The 18,105-nt window shown below is 31.7% G+C and overlaps 1 protein-coding gene across 1 annotated transcript; it reads right to left on the bottom strand.

Moving 5' to 3' along the window:
* Positions 1 to 212: 212 nt before the first annotated feature.
* Positions 213 to 12,514, bottom strand: TRIADDRAFT_62108 (uncharacterized protein; the record flags this gene model as incomplete). The annotated part of the gene is made up of 55 exons (XM_002118016.1): positions 213 to 305; positions 396 to 478; positions 555 to 670; positions 767 to 801; positions 899 to 952; positions 1,092 to 1,141; positions 1,284 to 1,346; positions 1,437 to 1,465; positions 1,635 to 1,666; positions 1,759 to 1,815; positions 1,913 to 1,986; positions 2,105 to 2,171; positions 2,322 to 2,419; positions 2,509 to 2,703; positions 2,777 to 2,826; positions 2,906 to 2,993; positions 3,071 to 3,146; positions 3,236 to 3,348; positions 3,460 to 3,535; positions 3,627 to 3,755; positions 3,920 to 3,969; positions 4,059 to 4,176; positions 4,327 to 4,368; positions 4,474 to 4,557; positions 4,658 to 4,737; positions 5,134 to 5,191; positions 5,284 to 5,351; positions 5,433 to 5,482; positions 5,568 to 5,603; positions 5,939 to 5,992; positions 6,171 to 6,199; positions 6,276 to 6,331; positions 6,419 to 6,535; positions 6,736 to 6,876; positions 7,062 to 7,173; positions 7,290 to 7,379; positions 7,461 to 7,518; positions 7,586 to 7,658; positions 7,884 to 7,981; positions 8,054 to 8,117; positions 8,336 to 8,378; positions 8,452 to 8,556; positions 8,648 to 8,703; positions 8,949 to 9,003; positions 9,078 to 9,175; positions 9,319 to 9,361; positions 9,446 to 9,574; positions 9,721 to 9,810; positions 9,895 to 9,945; positions 10,080 to 10,160; positions 10,247 to 10,287; positions 11,082 to 11,138; positions 11,518 to 11,575; positions 11,955 to 12,004; positions 12,370 to 12,514. 55 exons carry the CDS (start codon positions 12,512 to 12,514, stop codon positions 213 to 215), a joined length of 4,158 nt encoding a protein of 1,385 aa, XP_002118052.1.
* Between the last annotated feature and the right edge of the window lie 5,591 nt (positions 12,515 to 18,105).

Below are 18,105 nucleotides of genomic sequence, written 5' to 3'. Positions count from 1 at the left end.
AATTAGTAGTGGCCGATGATGTACATTGCTCGCAACATTGAAATATCAAATATTTGATGATACGTATACGTATCACATACACACACACACACACACACACAAATAGCACACGCATACACAAACATATAGATACTTCTGTAGCACTGTCCAATGGATCATCACTACATTTCAATCTGTAATCAACCACTTGCAATACGAAAATAGTGTAACTTCTAGATAGTGAATACGCCTTCACTATCAGGAGATCCAATGGTAAAGTTGTCATTATTTTCCACATCAGGAGTTTGACGATCTGTAGCTATCGGCTAAAATTATGTAGATACAATCACAAACCAATCAATTTGATGACATACTTAACATGATGAAATAATATTTTCTCACTTTATGATACTTACCATCGTAAATGTTTCGTTACTGTTTACATGATCAGATCTATCTTGCTTATTTAATCGCGCACGTTGTTGCAAAAATGGAATATCTAAGCCAATTTTCAATCATTAGGAAATAGATCAATTACAATGTATTCAATTATTTCACTAGTACAGTATACTTACCGGCTTTTGAAGAATTATGTAATACTGGTGATCTTTGACTTTCAAATTGCTTTCTTAGTTCAGACACATGACCACCACTATTACTACGTTTTACATCATTACAGGGTTCATCCTCTCTATTCAATTGGTATTGCAAAAAAAATACAATCTTTACAACTACTGCTGCTAACGTCCAAATATTGACCACTAATGAGATCACAAAGTATACCTACCTTTCAACAATTGTACTTGGAGTTTGAACTATTTCCTATTTAGATAAAACATTAAGAATTGGTAACTCCATTTATAATATCGGTTATATGTTATACAATTCCTAGCATAAAATGAGGTCAACAATTTCTTACCAATAATCGTGTCAGCTTATTATCAATTGCAGACGAAATTGAAATGACATTTTCCTACAATTAGTATCAAGTAAAGTAAAATCAAAATATAATTGTACATTATAATACTTTGCCATACCATATCAATAATAACCGGTAAGGATGATTTATTGATACTCTTATCATTTTTTTTCAAACAAACTTATTACTATACCTGCAAAGAAGACTGCCGATCTTCTAAAAATTTTTCACTATATGCCCCATCTAATTGATTGATTTACATCAAATATATTTTAATATCAACAAAAAAGCAACATGTTAACAAAACGGGATAATCTACCTTATGATTGCCTAATTCACATCATGTATGTATGTACGTTACAAATAAATTATATACAATATTTACCTGAGTTTAAATTATCTATATTAAGCCTTATTAATTCACTGGTTAAACTTCTCAATTGTCCAGCTAGAAATATATTTTTCAATATTAGAAAAGGTACATGACTTATTCTAGTACTGAATTTAAGCAATTTATTTTATATCTTGCCAAACTAACCGTTGGATTTTGCATCAATCACTAAGTCTCTGCGAATGAAAATGATACAAATTCAACGTTAAATCAATTCATCTCACTATAATGTAGTATCAGTCAATAATATCTGAATTACAACTGATAACACAAGAGCAAGTAATAAGGTCTATATTCATACGAGCAACCATTTGCTATAAATATTATCAACGTAAAACTTCTTACCGAACCGCAATGCTTTTCCAAATATTAGTTTTCTACAGTAAATAGGATATGTCAAGATACATCAATAAGCAATTATCCCTACGGAGAGTGATTGTACATATTCACATCGTTTTTAATAACTTACGTTACACTCTACGGGGATATCATTATCAGTTACAGTCGGTATTGCAGGAGATAGGCCCTATCAATAATTACATTCCATGTTAATGAAATATTCTTTACACGTGGTAATAATGACTACCAATATTATAGACAAGTAATATTAGCTTTTAACTAACTTTGAGTTCATTCAAGAGTTTCGATCTATCTCTCATCAACGCCGTAATTTGCCGATCTTTTTCCTTGATTTTTTCTGTGTCAAGTTAAGAAAGTATTAAGAAGAAAAATTTTTTGAAGACTCGTACTTTACTTCATTGTCAATGAACAACATATGCAATGCTAGTAGCATATGCATATAACAGTATTTATACCTATAATCTGGACGTTTGTAAAATTATCCTTGTTAGAGATGTGGTCATCTGTGGTAACAGTAGAATTCTAAATATAGTAATATGATAAAAATATTATTCCAGTCCCTTCGCTAAAATGTTGGCTCTTAAAAAAACATGACGCAATATTTTCAAATCATTGTATCGAATCTGTGCAGAAGCGTTAAATTCTGTCTAAGTACTTAATCTTAAAACTTACGTTTATTGAATCCGTTAAACTATTAGTATCTGTTACACTTAAATTGATTTCTTTATCAGATATTTCGCTTAATTTCGCATTTTGCTCCGGTTCAGTAGCTACACCATAAGGTATAATTGTACTTAAAATACAAAAATTATATAACAAACCAATTATAAAAACTTTGCCTTTCATTCTATTATTTAACCTTCATCACCACTTAAAGATAAATTTTCATCGTCAGAGTTTGTAGATTTCTTAACGTCATCGGTGCTGTTTATCGAAAATTCGCTTTTAATATCCGGTTTCGTTTCACTGATAGGAGACGAATCATCCTCATTTTTTTCCAGCTCGGTAGTCAAACTTGTCCTAGTAGCAAGCAATCCAGGACGTCGAGATCTCCCTGTAAATTATATTCCAAAAGTTACACCTGCGTAAATTTAATTACATAGACAGAAAAGCTCAATGATAATAACCTCGTCTTGCCTCCATTTCAGTTTTCGTTTTACTTATCTGCTCAAGCCATCTTGAATTATAAAAATTCGCATCAAAACTAGAATTACAATTACTGTACATGCTTGCAATGAAATGATTTCTAAACCTACATATTTCTATCATTTTTCGTAGCAGCAATTAACTCATAAATTTGGGGACCAACTGGTGATGTATTGACTAGAAAGAAACCAGTCTTCTCTACATATTTCATAAAGTAATGCGTTAAGACATAGTACGTCATTCCTAAATCATAATCTATGATCGTCTAATCTTACCAGCAGCATTTCCTCGAGCAATAACATTGCCAAGCTTGATTATCGGGCTTCTGGTACTTTCGCGCGGGGGAAAAGTCTGAATAACATTGATAAAAACTATTAGTTGAATATACGGCACGACATAATGTCATTTTGTAAGTATCCAACATAGATTATATTAAATACCCTGCTATCGTCTCTGTTTTGTCCGGATTGAACATTTTCACATTTTAGACAGTACTTCTCATCTTGCTTTTGGAGTAGGACTAGGTATTCTTCCAAAAGTAATACCTTTAATTCTGGTCAATAACAATACAAATTGCATATATTTATCAACAATTAAAACAGGTAACGGCTCCTAATTTACATGCTCCTAGCACGAGCTAAAATAATGTGCAATTTGCTCAAACCGATTGGCTTTTTGCTAGTAATTTTCCAGGTTAGATTACCATCGTGCAGTAGCGTATGGTGCGTTAGATCAAAGCCCTAACAATCGATGTGTTACAACAAAGCAATAAGACTTTGAAACGATACGTGTAATAAATTCGTTTTATGCGCTGCAAAAGTTACTAATTACCTTAAATTCAGCTATAGCAGGATTGTTTGAATGATCGAGTGATCGGCGATCTAATTTTTTATGTATATCCAATAATTTTTGAGCCTGTTCCGTATCCTTAATACTTTGATTCACAAATGCTAACGTTTCCTACAATAATACATATGTGAAATGAATATAAATTTCACGAGGTACTTATGTGAAAGGATTTAACAAGTTCATAAAATAGTAAAAGGCTCGCTCTCATACGTATATATAATGTATAACTCATAAAGTACATAAAAGAGTAAGATGCTAAAAATTACTTTATTTACCTTTGTACATTCAATTGCTTTCAGCACGTTTTTATAATCTGGTTTATCACCTATTTAGGGATTACATATTTTTTTTTAAATCTAAGCAAGGAAAATAAATTAGAATAGTCAAACAAAATCGGATATGTGACCACCTTACCTGCGGTGTACTTAGCAACTTGTTCTAGTAATAACGGATATTTCGTCAACCGCCTATATCCGGTTGAAATTAAATCTTGCAAACGTAAACGACGACACAATGGGTGATTTTCACATTCCTTTTGAAATAGCAACACGCGCATGTAAGATTTATTGAGTGCGTAGTATTATGAATATTTGCATCATACAATATTAAATAAGAAACAAAATTGCTAATGGCTCTATAGTAAAAAAATATAAAAATTAGTATAGTGTCGGAGGATACTTACACTAACGAAAGATAGAATATTTTGATCTTTCCTCTGCATCACCTATGTGATTACCAGTAAACGGTAAATATTTGAATTATGCTACAGATATACCAAATATTTCGTCATTTTCAGTGATTATAACGCAACTAATGCTATATTTCATACCTTCAATTTTTCTAAAGCAGTAGATTGATTGCTACAAAATTTAGCACAAGCTTCTTTCATGGTATCACCAGGACTTTTATCAAACTGTTGCAATTGCATAAAGAGGAAAGGACAATTATTACTTACTGGCATTAACATTCCCTGACGCATTCCGTACTACATTTCAAAAGTAAAATTCGTATACCGAATCCAGCATCACATCGCCTATAAATTCCACAATTTCAGATTTCGCTCGTCGTTCCTTCATTTTCCTTAATAGTGATTCTGTAGAATTTAGTAAGAAATATAAATGTGCGCGAATACAGTAGAAAGAGTCACTGGAAATTAGTATGAAATATGTTTGAGCCTACTATGTAAGTCTAAGAGTTCGATCAAATTTGGAAACATTAGAGAGATAAAACCAGATGTAAATAGCCTGCTACGTAGCATGGGTTTGTAATACACCTAGTGGATAGGATAATAGTACCGTTATTGTAGAGAGCTTTGCAATAAAATATAATTATTAGGCTTTATTCATACCCTCTTTAAAACTTTCAAATTTCTAACATGCACTTTTTCAGTGTGTATAAGCTCTATTGCCATCAAGAAAAAAGTATATTTATTTGTTAAATAATGGTCGATATAATTTAACGATTCAATTTTAATGTTACATAAACATACCATTAATCACAGCTTGTCTTTTAACTTCTTTCTTATTTTGACTAAGCTTTGCAATAGTCTATGCGTAAAGATAAGGTATTTCGTAAAGAAAAGATTGGCGCGATAGACTACCTATTCATCTCAAAAATGATTTCAGATTTAGTCGTATACCGATCTGTTGACAGTGTCTTGCCAACTTGGAGTTTCAGCTTTTACATCCAAATCGGATTCATTATCATCTAATACATTAAATGATAGGGTATACACATTTAATTTTAAGACAGCCAATTTCTTCATTCATTTTTAATTATTTTAGGTACCGTCGCTTGACACTTCAACGTATTCTAGTATCTCTGATTTTTCAGAGAGGCTATGAATAGAATGTTGAATAAAATTTTGAATTAGTTACAGACTAGCAACTAAGTTATCCATTTAACTTAGTAATAACTACTTACACGTCGACGGATGACATCGACCAGTCTGAATCCTCTCTGTAAATTAATATTAAAAAAAATTATAATACATTTTCTAAATGAAGCAAAGTAACATAAAATCAAAATCAAAATCATGCCTTTGATGGAAGCCTAGTCCCTCTATACTTCTTCTGCTTTTTTGAATCTCCGACTGTATAATTGAAATGAAATGTTATTATGTAGAAAATAAGGTACGCAAGTCAATTTAAATTACCCTAGTAGTTCTACAACTTTCTGAACGCCCAATGTTTACTCTTCTTATGGTTGGAGAACTAGAGTAACAGAAAAATTATCTATTGATACTACGATAACGCAAGCAAAAATTTCTGTTAGTGAAAAGATTTCAGACTTACCTAAAGCTCAAGCTAGACAAATCCCTTGCTTCCATTCCTTCGCTGATGGTACCACTAAAAGGTTAATAATGCATTATTAAAATAGCACATTGATTGGCATTTAACAAAGTATTGTTCTTAAAGTTTAAATGTAGCTTAAATTTCTTATTCTTTACGTATAGTATAACTAGGTATTCTATTGCCTTTTTAACATAATAAGAAGATTAGAATATTATGACGATAAGAGGCTTACAATCTTGAGTGTGTATTGACAGGAGCAGCCTTAATTGCAAAATATAGATACAAGGTATTAATGTAATATATAACACTATAAACGTAACGGCCATCAATAACTTACCAAGTTTCCAGAATTGTTAGTATGTAAAGTATCTACAGATAAGCCTTCCGTTGTATCTTTGTAATATAAAAAAATACATTTCAATAAGAATGTTATAGCATTGATGGTAGATTGATGCTTGAGCGAAATCGTAAACTACTAACCATCGTTTTCCCCTGTGTACTCCTCGTCTTCAATGATAATATTATTACCGCCAACAGAGTTTTCAGCTAAAAGATCCAATTTTCTACCTTCAGCAAGATTTTTACCTATTTCGGGTACTGTGTATGACAAAACACATTAGGAAGCAAAACAATTAGTTACATGAAACTAATTAGTGATATTATCAATGCGAATAAACGATATAGTAGAATTCAGATCTATAAGAACGATCTTTAAGTTGAGTTAATTGTCTTTAAATTAAAATTCTATAATCGATATTGCGAAATATTTAAAGTTAATATTAAAATTAACAGCGTACTTCCATAGTGATCTTCTCGACTTGCGCGTTTGCCTATATTAGGAGCCCGAGAATGATCAAATTTACGTTTAGTCCGAGGTCCTTCACATGCTATAATTAAACTCTCTAGGCATGGTCCTTTGTGAAAGTTGCAATGGCAAACTATGATCATACAAATAAGTATAATTACAATCTTAAATTAGTATTGATAGAATTATAAGAATGTTCCAATGAATTAGCACGCATACAACATGGAATTTAAGAAGTAGTGACCATTTAAATTCGATGGTGTACTCAATGGCAGTAGAATTTCGTAACAGTCAAGACAGTGACTGTAGCAAACTTACGTTGGCATTGATATCCGTTTGAACTGATACCCCAAATCACAGTCTTACAGTTAGCACAAAAGGTAGTATTTGCAAACGCTGTAAGACATAACTGATGGCCTTTAACTTGGATCTGAATTAGGGGATTTGCCAAATTAACGTTAAAAATGTTTAAATTATTTCGAAATTAGAATTAAATACTGCACATAGGTAGAGCTATAAAGGGTAAACGTAATTACATAATCTTACCTTCTTAGATAATTTCGGTAAAGTTTTTATCTTAAATTTACTTTCTTTTTGAGCGAACATATGACATTTCTCCAATGGGCTCGAAGGTGACTACGTGTACAGTAGAGTTAAAATGGCTTCAGCATCATCTTAGGTGCTATATTATATCGACTTGAGATAAGGTTAGCTTACCGATGCTCGGACGCCAACAAACTTCATGAAGGTGACAATTGAACTTGCTATAGCCATACTAATAATGGGACAGCAGTAATTAAGTAAGTATTAAAGATATTAGATTATACACAGAAGATATTTACTTCCTATCTTGTTCTCTTTGCGAAATTTGCGGTGTCGAATCAATCTCTTTCCTAGTCCAGTCCAAAGTAACATCTATCGTTAGTAATGAACTAGCAAATTTTTTATACAAATTGATTGATAAAAGACGCCGCTAAATACTCACAGTATTGATTCTAATGGATTAATAAGGGTATTTTCCGTGATCTTTAGTTCAGTATCTCTATTCATATCGTCTACGAAATAAATAACTCATAAATACATAAAATAAATGAAATTCTATGATGCACCAGTTACCAATACGTTAAACAGATTGCGCACTTTTAAGTTCGGAATCACCAAATAAACTTCCAAGCCCTAATGTTCGTTTTTGTCTAAAATCCAGTAGCTGCTCTTTAATGTGATCTGTCGCGATTTGCCTACAAAAATCAAAAGCTTATAGCTTGGAAGCAATTTTAGAATATTGATGTCTCAAGATAAAGTATTCTTACCGTGCTGGAGAGAATATAGTACGCAATCCTTCATCGCTGATGTTTTTATTTTTTAACGTATCATCTATCAGAAAATCAAAATTTACATGTTCTAAATAATAACGATTTGTCAAAGGGGAAATAACATTACATCATACATGTACTACGTTATAAAGTCTGCATTCATCTTAATTATGATCGTTTCATACATTGTCCACAAATAGGATACATGTATGGTCGTGTATTCTATATCCGTACACCATTCATAAATGATAAAATTTAATAAATGCTATGTAATCGTACCGATACTTTGAGCAATTCCATCTTTGATTGGAATTTGCAGAGGCTTTTTATGAAAAGGTAGATGTTTAGTAATTCGCAGTAATAATCATGAAATTCAAGTATAAATATTTACTAACAGCGGTTGGAGTAAGAAATGCGGTACAAATTTCACTAATCCACTTTTTAACGTCTTTATAATGACCAGATTTATTCTCGTATACTTCTGATACGAGATAAAATAGCTATTGCAAGAAAAAATTGCCGAAAGAATAACTGAATATGCTTCAATATAATGCAGTTTGGCGCCATTTATAATGAATAACTCAAACTCACCAAGCTATTAGGGTCACTATTGGAAATTAAATAATGCAGAAAGACCGCAATATGTGCTGTAAAGGAATAACAGTTCGTTAGTAATGTAACAAGCAAATACTGCATTGTTCGAGTAGATAGTATTTAATTTAATTTAATAATGAATATTAATGAATTAAAACTGTAACATACTAATCTATTGTATATTTATGTTATAAATTTGATCTTTACAAGCTCAGGTATAATTCGGTAAGGCGATAAACAACTCATAAGATAAATTTACATATTACTTGAATTGCTACTAGAATCACAATAATCATACCCGGCTTAGTTCTTAAAACATTGAAATCACAGAATGGACCAATATCTTCCACAGGCTACATAAAGACATATTTATAGATAGGTTACTGATAATAAAATTTAATTAATCTGTATTATGGGCATGTTAAACCTCATCAGAATCGGTGTCAAATTCGTCATCTTCAGCAGTTATTATGTTTAAATAGGTTTGCTTGCCAGTACCATTCGCAGTGCCATACGCAGGTGGTACTATGTACAAGACAAATTAATTATAATGATGTAGAATAACACAAAACTTAAGGTGTAGACAGTAATATATTCACATTAAAATTAAATTAAGAATGAATTATTTTAGATTTTGTACGGTTACGTCCGATATCAGAGAGAAATACCTTTAGGACTGTCGGGAGGTGTCAGACGTGATGGATTAACTGTCTGTTTAGAGTAAACACAAACACGAGCGAATAATACAATTTAGATAAAAATATAAAATGCCACGCCTATAATATCCAGACATACCGGCTCAGAAATTTGATGAGCTACATGATTACTATTTGGACTTGCTTCTTCCGTCTTTAATTTCGTTGTAGTTGATGATACATCTTCACTACTTACTCTCTTTTCTGTGGAAGTAGCATCAGCTTGAGTCTGTGTTAGTAAATTAATAGATTACGATCCAATCAGTACAGTTATCAATACGAGATAAAATGATAAAAATTGCTTAAAAATCAAGTAGATTCTACACCTTAAAATGTTGTATCATAATAGAATCTATAATAAATGACTGCATTTACCTCTGTAGTGGTTTTTTCTTGATTTAATGAGGCTCTCAGCGATTTTAACCGTTTTTCTAAAGCAGTTTTTCTTCCTAATAGATCGTGAAGCTAAGCACAAAAACACACAGTTCGAAAATTGTAAATTTTGTTTCTTATTCTGCGATCGCCTATTTACAAGCAATTAACTCTTACCAATGGCCGTAGATCACGAGATTGAGTTTTATCGTATTCTCGTTGCATTTCCTAGAATCAGTTACAATTTTATTAAAACTGTTACATTATTTTCTCGATGTTGCATAGTGATTGATATTGTTATTGTCAAGAATTGTTTCGGAACCGGAATAAAATGAATAAAGAGATTTTTAAAACATTTTTACCGTAAGATATCGTTCATCGTTCACAAGCATGCTTTCAAGTTTGGCAATTTGTTCCGGTATAGAGTCATCTTTACAGTCAAACTAAAGATTTTTTATGAAAGATTACAATAATTTTAATTGTAAGATTGAATATATCAGGTTTTAAAAATTTAATAGCGTATATTAACCTGCGGTACGCTGGGAGGCTGGGGACGGACTAATCCAAGATCTATAGATTAGATTATTTAGAAATTTGATGAAATAATTTAGCAATTAAAAGACGTAATAGAATTATGTGGTCAAATCATATGCATTTGTATATTTCATGCTACTTCAATAACTAAAATGCATTTGATTGCCATAGAATTAATATACCAGAGGTCGGACCCCGTATCGCAATAGATAGTATGATACAGGAATTTGTACTCTGGCATACAACAGCTAACTACAAGGCTATACTTTCCAGTTTATATCGCAGGTACATATTGTAGCCTTCGGAATTATCAGCGAGATAATATATAACCTGAATGACATAGTCTCTAGGCATAGGTAATATCTTTTTGTGAAGCAATCTTTTTTAACAGTGTTTAAGTAAGCGTAAGCGTAATAACTCACAAGCGACATTACTGAAGTGAAAGTTAACCTTAACAATACGAGTATTAAACTATATAAATAAATTAATATCGTATTGCTTTTTCATGAAAACTTATAATGATTCATGGAAGGTAATAAAATGTAGTAAAGCAGCTTTTAATAGAGATTTTCGTTATGACTACTTGAATCAATAGAATTTGATTTTAGATCTTGTTTCAGTAAAGTGTATTAGCTATACTAAAGTTGTAACTGAAATCTTCAAAAGATTATGTTAATTGTTTCCGCTAACCTCTTTTCATAATCGAGTAAAAGTAATTTAACAAGTCGCGGTAATATATGTTACATCTACAGAATATAAAGCTTCACAGAGATAGATTTTATACACACGCATTCCAACAGTCATGGATTTAATTGTTTGTGTAACCGTACCTACGATTGGATTCGCTGAAGGCTTGCCAAATAGTGTTAGAGTCACGCTTTCAACACCTATAAGATAAGATGTGGTGTAAACGGATGACTATCGGTATATGGTAAAAAATATCATAAACGCAATGCTGTATAAATTGAATGTAGCAATTTCCTGAGTTTTACCGGGAGATATCATATGTACGATATTCAAACGTTTAGGTAAGTCCATGTGAAAGTGAATAACTATAAATATTATCGTATATCGAATAACAATTGACTACAACCGATCATGCTAATTTTATCTACATTCAACAACTGAGCTAGTTTGTGTAACCCTGTCGAGCTATATTCATATTTTACTATCACATCATATAGAAGATTGAATCTATATTTAGCTATACTAGTCTTAAATGATAAAAGAACTAATCATAGATTGACCTAGATTTTAACTTGATACCTTTAATCATTTGAACAACATCTTGGTGATGTGCATGAGTGACTAATTTCTTATTGACCTACACAACGAAAAAATGTTTAGACACAATAGATTACTGTAAATCTATTCAAATATATATATATATATATGGGCAGATGTTAACGATATCCTATATCTATTGAGAAATATCTCATTCTGTTTCAGATGTGTAATACAATATAAAGGTAGTAAGCAATTAAATGTTAATACGCCCAAATAACATCAAAATCAAGTGCTATATAAAAATATAAGAGGACTCCCTCAATTGTACACTGCCATAATTGTATAGCTACGTTTCTTATTAGATAACATATAGCAAACAACGTAAATGCTTTATTAAGTAAAATCTCATCAAAATCAACATTGTAAATCATATAAACATAATACAAAATATTCGTAGCCTTATACTGTTATTGTACCTTAACAATTCTATCTCCACGTTGAATACCGGCATTATACGCTGGACCACCTAATAAAATTCGGAGATATTATTTATCTACAATGGGACTCTTTCCGTAAACACATCATAGTAGCATAATATTTCGCAAGATTTTAAGTTCCGATAAAGATATAAATGTAATAAAGTTGTTCATGAACAGATATTTATGATGATATTTACCAATAATATAATAGTTTATTACTCCTAATGCATTAAAGCAATTAATTAGTTTATTTCAACGATAAATTAATGTAAGTAATCTAATAATATTGGCTAAAGAATGACTTATAAATGTAAGTTATACTGTAGACAAACAATAATCTATAACACTAAATTTTAAGCAGTATTCGATAACGAATGCAGGTATTACAGAGCATATCCATAGTTATGCTTACCTTCTCGCACTGATTGAACAAATACAGGATTGTCCCCACTAACAGTAAAACCATAGCTATTTTGTTGGTCCCGAAATATTGTGACAATCCTTTGTATAAGTGCACTGCTCTCATCTTGTCCAGATAAAGTAGACAAATCTTCCATACTTTGTTTCTAATAAATCGTTCTTATTGACTTCCGTAATCAATAAGTTATTCAATGGTACTGCTCTATAATGTTGACATAAAAATCAAACAGAAGTATCATTAGTGCATTATATCACCAAGCAACATTTAATAATTAATCAGTTAAAACATGGTGATATTTAATTTATTTAAGGTAGACATGGTGTGTAATATTTATAAGAATATTATACATAAAAGTGAGATAACCTATAAGGTTTTAATATTACAGTCACAAGTTATAATACAATCGATACAGAATACTCAGGTATTGCAAAAATCTGTTTCCTCGTTATGATACATCAGTCAATCGGGTGTATAATCGTACAGTTTATGCACTTGTTGTATATTAAGTGAAAAAGCTTTGGAGCTCTATCAGTACATTAAAAGGACGGTAAAAATATAGTACTTTAATTGTGATTTTATGAATAATGGAGTATATTTGACCTTGAAATCCGTATATGTAACGGATAATTTTTTATCAATATATGTTATACTATATATTAAAATTAAAATTACCAAAGTATAGTATAGCAATACATTTTATCAGTTTGTACATTGGACAAACAGATTATGACCTTAAGCATCGTACAACGTCTAAATTTAGAGATCAGCAAGGTATTCAATGTAATTAATGGCGAACTTTGAAGATAAGTTCAATTAAAAATGTAATAAATCAGATTAATCGACTTATCAGTATTTCAAGTTTAATAATTGCATACGATTCTTATTCGTAGTATGCTTTAGCTACATAGTAATTATATGGCAAGTATTGGCAACCCATCAGCATTAATTTTTACTGCTACAGACATGTTACTTTACACGTACTGTGTATTGCAAGAAGTAATAAAATATCATTTAAAAAAGCTACGTTGGATCTCAGCTAATAATGGTATGTAATATTACCTAGTGACAAGAGATTATTGCAAATTGTACTGTAGTAGTAGAAATAGTTTAAAGCTTCGATAGTTTATTTGTAAACCATGTATAACGAAGGTTAAAAGATGGGAAGAAAATCACTACCTTTGGAAAATACTAACTGTCAAGCATGTAGTAAGTAAAATATTTAACAATGAAATTGTGAAAGTTTAAGTATAAGTCATAATTAAGAAAATATAGTGCACTTGTAAAACATCGTATTATATTAATAACTGGAAAAGGATAAATTCTATTTGCACTATAGTGAATTAATTTAATTAAAGAATACATAAGTACTGTAGTTTAATTTGTATTTACTGGCTAACCATTTGCCATGTCATCTATGCTATCGAATACTATATAGCAAAGGTACGGATTGTGTAGATATTATTAGATCTGGGACGAACGTTACTGGAATTAATATTTTTTAGTTTCATTTGAAATCAGTGTTAAAAATTCAAATGATGGACTGGCATTAGTTTCCGATAAAACGATGACGTAATAACGTTACTGCTGTATTCTTAACTGATTAAGAATTAAAGGCCAAGGTCGAGTTAAAGTTCCATCGATCAGAAGGTTACATGAGATGCCAAAGTATTGTAGTAAACTCTAACTATCGCGTACTACAGTGAACCATGCATTCAACATGGGAAACACGACAGAATTAATTATTAGTACTATTAGCGAATTATCAATTACCTTACAACACACAGGAAGGTTTTATGTCAAATAATATTCACATGCTATGATGATTCCCCGATATGTTAATTAGCTGACCATGACCTCTAATGCGAGTTTGAAATTCTAAAGTAGTTTAGTAATTATCATCATTTAGACCAATGAATTCGATAGTAACTTGTTGAAAGTAAACATCATAGTTGCGTCAGTTGGTGTTGTAACTTTTTCTTATATTTTGCTTAATTATGATGGTTACTCATTTTATAGCTTTAGCCGGGAACAGATACTGTCATATGAAAGTTAGTCAGACAAGCGGTCATCACATACTTGTATAGTTATAGTTTATCGTTATGTCATAGAGAAGTACTTGCTTGTCGAAATAATGGTGATAACATACCAAATAATTGACAACAAGAGCTGTAACGATTGTTGCTAAGATTGCAAAATGAAATTTTATCGAAAGTGCATTTCTAGTTGCAGCATCGACTGTAGGCGTATGCCAGTTACAATGCTATAATAATTTTAGCTATAGTTATTGCAAATTATCCTTGTTAATGTACAATAGATAATTTTAAGAAAATGGTAACAATAACTCCTTTTTCTTATAAAATAAACAAAGATGTTGTTTTCTCATTATCGCTTGATCGTGTAATCACATTTTAAAATTATTCCAGCATCATCAACAAAGCTGTATCATCCCATGATCTAGAGTTAATTGTAAGGAATTTTATTAAATATTGATCATATTTTTGACTGAAGGATGCTATAAATGAGCTACAAACTTAAACTGTCTCGGCGTGATCAATGATCGTTTCTGACATGAGGCGAGTTGAAAATACTACTCTTAGCAGTAATTTAGTATCTTTGATGCGATGCTATACAACAACATACTCATAGCATGCTAATAAGTAAATAAGGGAATAATAGGAGCTCTCCAACTCGTAAAGTCATTACCTCTGAAGTGTACTTTTGATTTCAGAATAATCCGTCTATTTTACTTGAAAGAAATGTGTCAGTTAAATAACGATAAAGATTAAAGAAGGTAAGCTTTGATTATGATATTACATATCATTGACTACAGATTTCACTGTGCTAAAATACAATGCTGCGATTTAACTTGAATCCTTAACGATCCCAGATTCTTTTGATATTTTATTATTTTTTTTATTCATACAAGTAACTATTTATGTCCTGGCCGTTCAAGTGATAAATATTACTCTGATCCTGCAGCACAGCGGTTGGTCACTCAACGCCGTAGACAATGATCGCTTTAATGTTTTTTGTCATCCAGTTAAGAAAATAATAATATAAAAGGGCTAACATAGTATTTAGTATAGTTCTTATACGATGTCTAGTTGTTTACCAATATTATACACTGTATTATCGGCTTATATTCTAGTATTGAGTAGTAGTTTCATTATTAGTAGAAATTTGAAAAATAATCAAGTACAACGACAACTGTGTACTTGACTATACAGTATTCTCCAGGATTCAGTTATGTCGACAATAAGTTCAAAATATTAAATAGTACCGTAATGGGCGAGCAAGTCACAGTTGTCAGTGATCAATTTTGAAGTTTGTACTGTACAAGTAGTATGGAAAGTTGACTTCATCAAATGCAATCCGTCAACAGGATCCGGCCACGAGAAGAGTGTATCATTGAGAGTTCCGTAATCCCAAGGATTAAATTATGTTGTCAGTTTATAATGCTACAAATGCTGTAGTAACACCGTAAATTAGAAATTCATTACTGCTACGAATATTTTCATATGCTTGTGTGGTAGAATACAACAATAAACGTTGGTTACATTTTAGGGGCTAAAGTTTAGGCGATGAGTTTAAAATGGTCGAAACGTGCCAATAAACATAGTTTATTCTCTTTCTGAATAATTCATAATTGTTGTAGAAATTGTTCTAGAGCTGTAGATTTCAACACGCAAATAATTATTTTAAATTTTAACAGTAGCTTCACTTAGCCTCTAAAGAACTATCGAAAATTATAAACATAGTCCTGAAGTCATTATAAAGACTATGCCCATTGTGACTCATGAGAGTCGTTAATAATGAATTGGTACAGAGAAGGCTATGGAGTCTCCAAACAAATAGTATGATTTCTCATTGACTTCATACTCATTTACCAGTCTTATATTATCGATTTATGATAGCGTCGTTCAATCATTAGCTATCCATTTGATATCATTTGGGAGCGGCAGTCTACTGTTGGAATAGTTTAGAAGCTTGAATTAAGGACTACTATATCTGAATATTAGAAGAGTTTACTATCGTCGTTTCACCAGCCACAACCTCCAACAATTGTAGGTAATAGAAGACTTCTTTCATTCGCTCTCTTTATAAGAGTTTGATATAACATAACGTTGGCAAGCTTGCAAGATGATAGCTATCAAGTACTTCATTTCTTGATCTTGTAGTCTACTGTCTGCTTAGTAATAGTAGTCATTACATAGAAATATCTGGCTATGTGGTTGTATAACTTTATTTGAATCAGCGTAGACATTCGGTATACTCTAGTCCGCTATTTAATAACCTTCGATGCTAAGTTTATTTTGGCATCGTTATTTGTTTTAGTTATTATTTTATTTACGTTTACTTTACGGATTAATCCGCCAACATTCAATATAGTCGTAGTCAAGTAGCGTTACGGATAGTGAAGTAATGGCTTCATAGGTGGATATGCATCCAGTGCAACACAATCCATATGTGTACTGTACAACTAGTTTACAAATTTTACAGATTTATAGTCAAAAGAATGTTTTGCGAATATGACTTTATCATCCAATCTCAAGGTGAGCGAATTATGAAAACAGACAGGGATTCAAAAGTTAAAATGAAAGCTTTGTTGACTCATCTCATAGAGCAATTAGTACTTACAACGGTATTTAGACCTATTGTATGCCATGTCAATGATGTACAATTCCATTACCCAGCCACGGCAACACTCTGTAGGTTTAATTTTTTAATGGTAGACAAGATTCGATTGTAGACGCTAATAGCGTCCATAAAACTGGTATAAAAACAACAGAATTGGAGATACGAGTGCTCGATGAGAACGTTGTCAGTGTTTCATTTATGATAGCTAGAAAATGCAAAGTGTATCATATCGACAACACTAATCGTAATACAACAGGCTATGAGCCAGGAGAGAAAGAAATCAAGTTTGCCTGATTTCATTACACAAACAACAAGCATAACTACTTTGCACGTTGACTCATCTATTTTTTTTAATATACTGTACTGTAAGGCGATGACCTATACAGTTTCTCAAAGGCTACTAGAATAGGTTACAATATTTTCAGTATCATTTGTTGTTATAACTAATTCAAGTAACGCCAATGTCAATACAGTATCCAATTGAATTATCCGAGATAGCACGGTAGCAAAAAAGGGGCCAAAGAGTATTAACTTATGTCACTGATTGAACGATTTGCGATCACTTATGCGATATTGCATTAAATAGTCATGAGTACGAAAATAGATATGGCTACTTTAATAACGATTGAACGACTGTGTCGATTGCTGATGGTTCGCTTTTGCTTGCGTGAAATTTAATTGAATAAATAAATAAATCAATGAAGTGGAGATGCCGTGATGACCCTAAGATGAGAAGCATAAAATTGCCATATTTTCTTGATCAAATTTGGTCATTTGTCAACTATACCTTGATATCGTTATCATGCAATGCTGTCAAATCGCTCAAGTCGATTGAACGACGACAAGGCTTAACCACTACCGTAACATGTTGGATCAAATGGTGTTTGTCCAACTTTCTACTTTTAGACGACAACACGAGACATGCATCCGTCAATTGGTGGCATCATGATTTATTATTATTGTCTATTTTTGGAAGAAAGCAGCAAGTCATGGATTAGCATTTACTCTAGTCCATTGCTGTAGAAGGCCTTGCTTCTTCTTTCTATCCGCCCCGACAGCAATGGTCGCGTATCCATAGTTTCCAATCAG

Source organism: Trichoplax adhaerens, genomic scaffold (assembly GCF_000150275.1).
Source record: "Trichoplax adhaerens TRIADscaffold_35 genomic scaffold, whole genome shotgun sequence".
NCBI lineage: Eukaryota > Metazoa > Placozoa > Uniplacotomia > Trichoplacea > Trichoplacidae > Trichoplax > Trichoplax adhaerens.
This window is presented reverse-complemented; position numbering and strand designations above follow the sequence as displayed.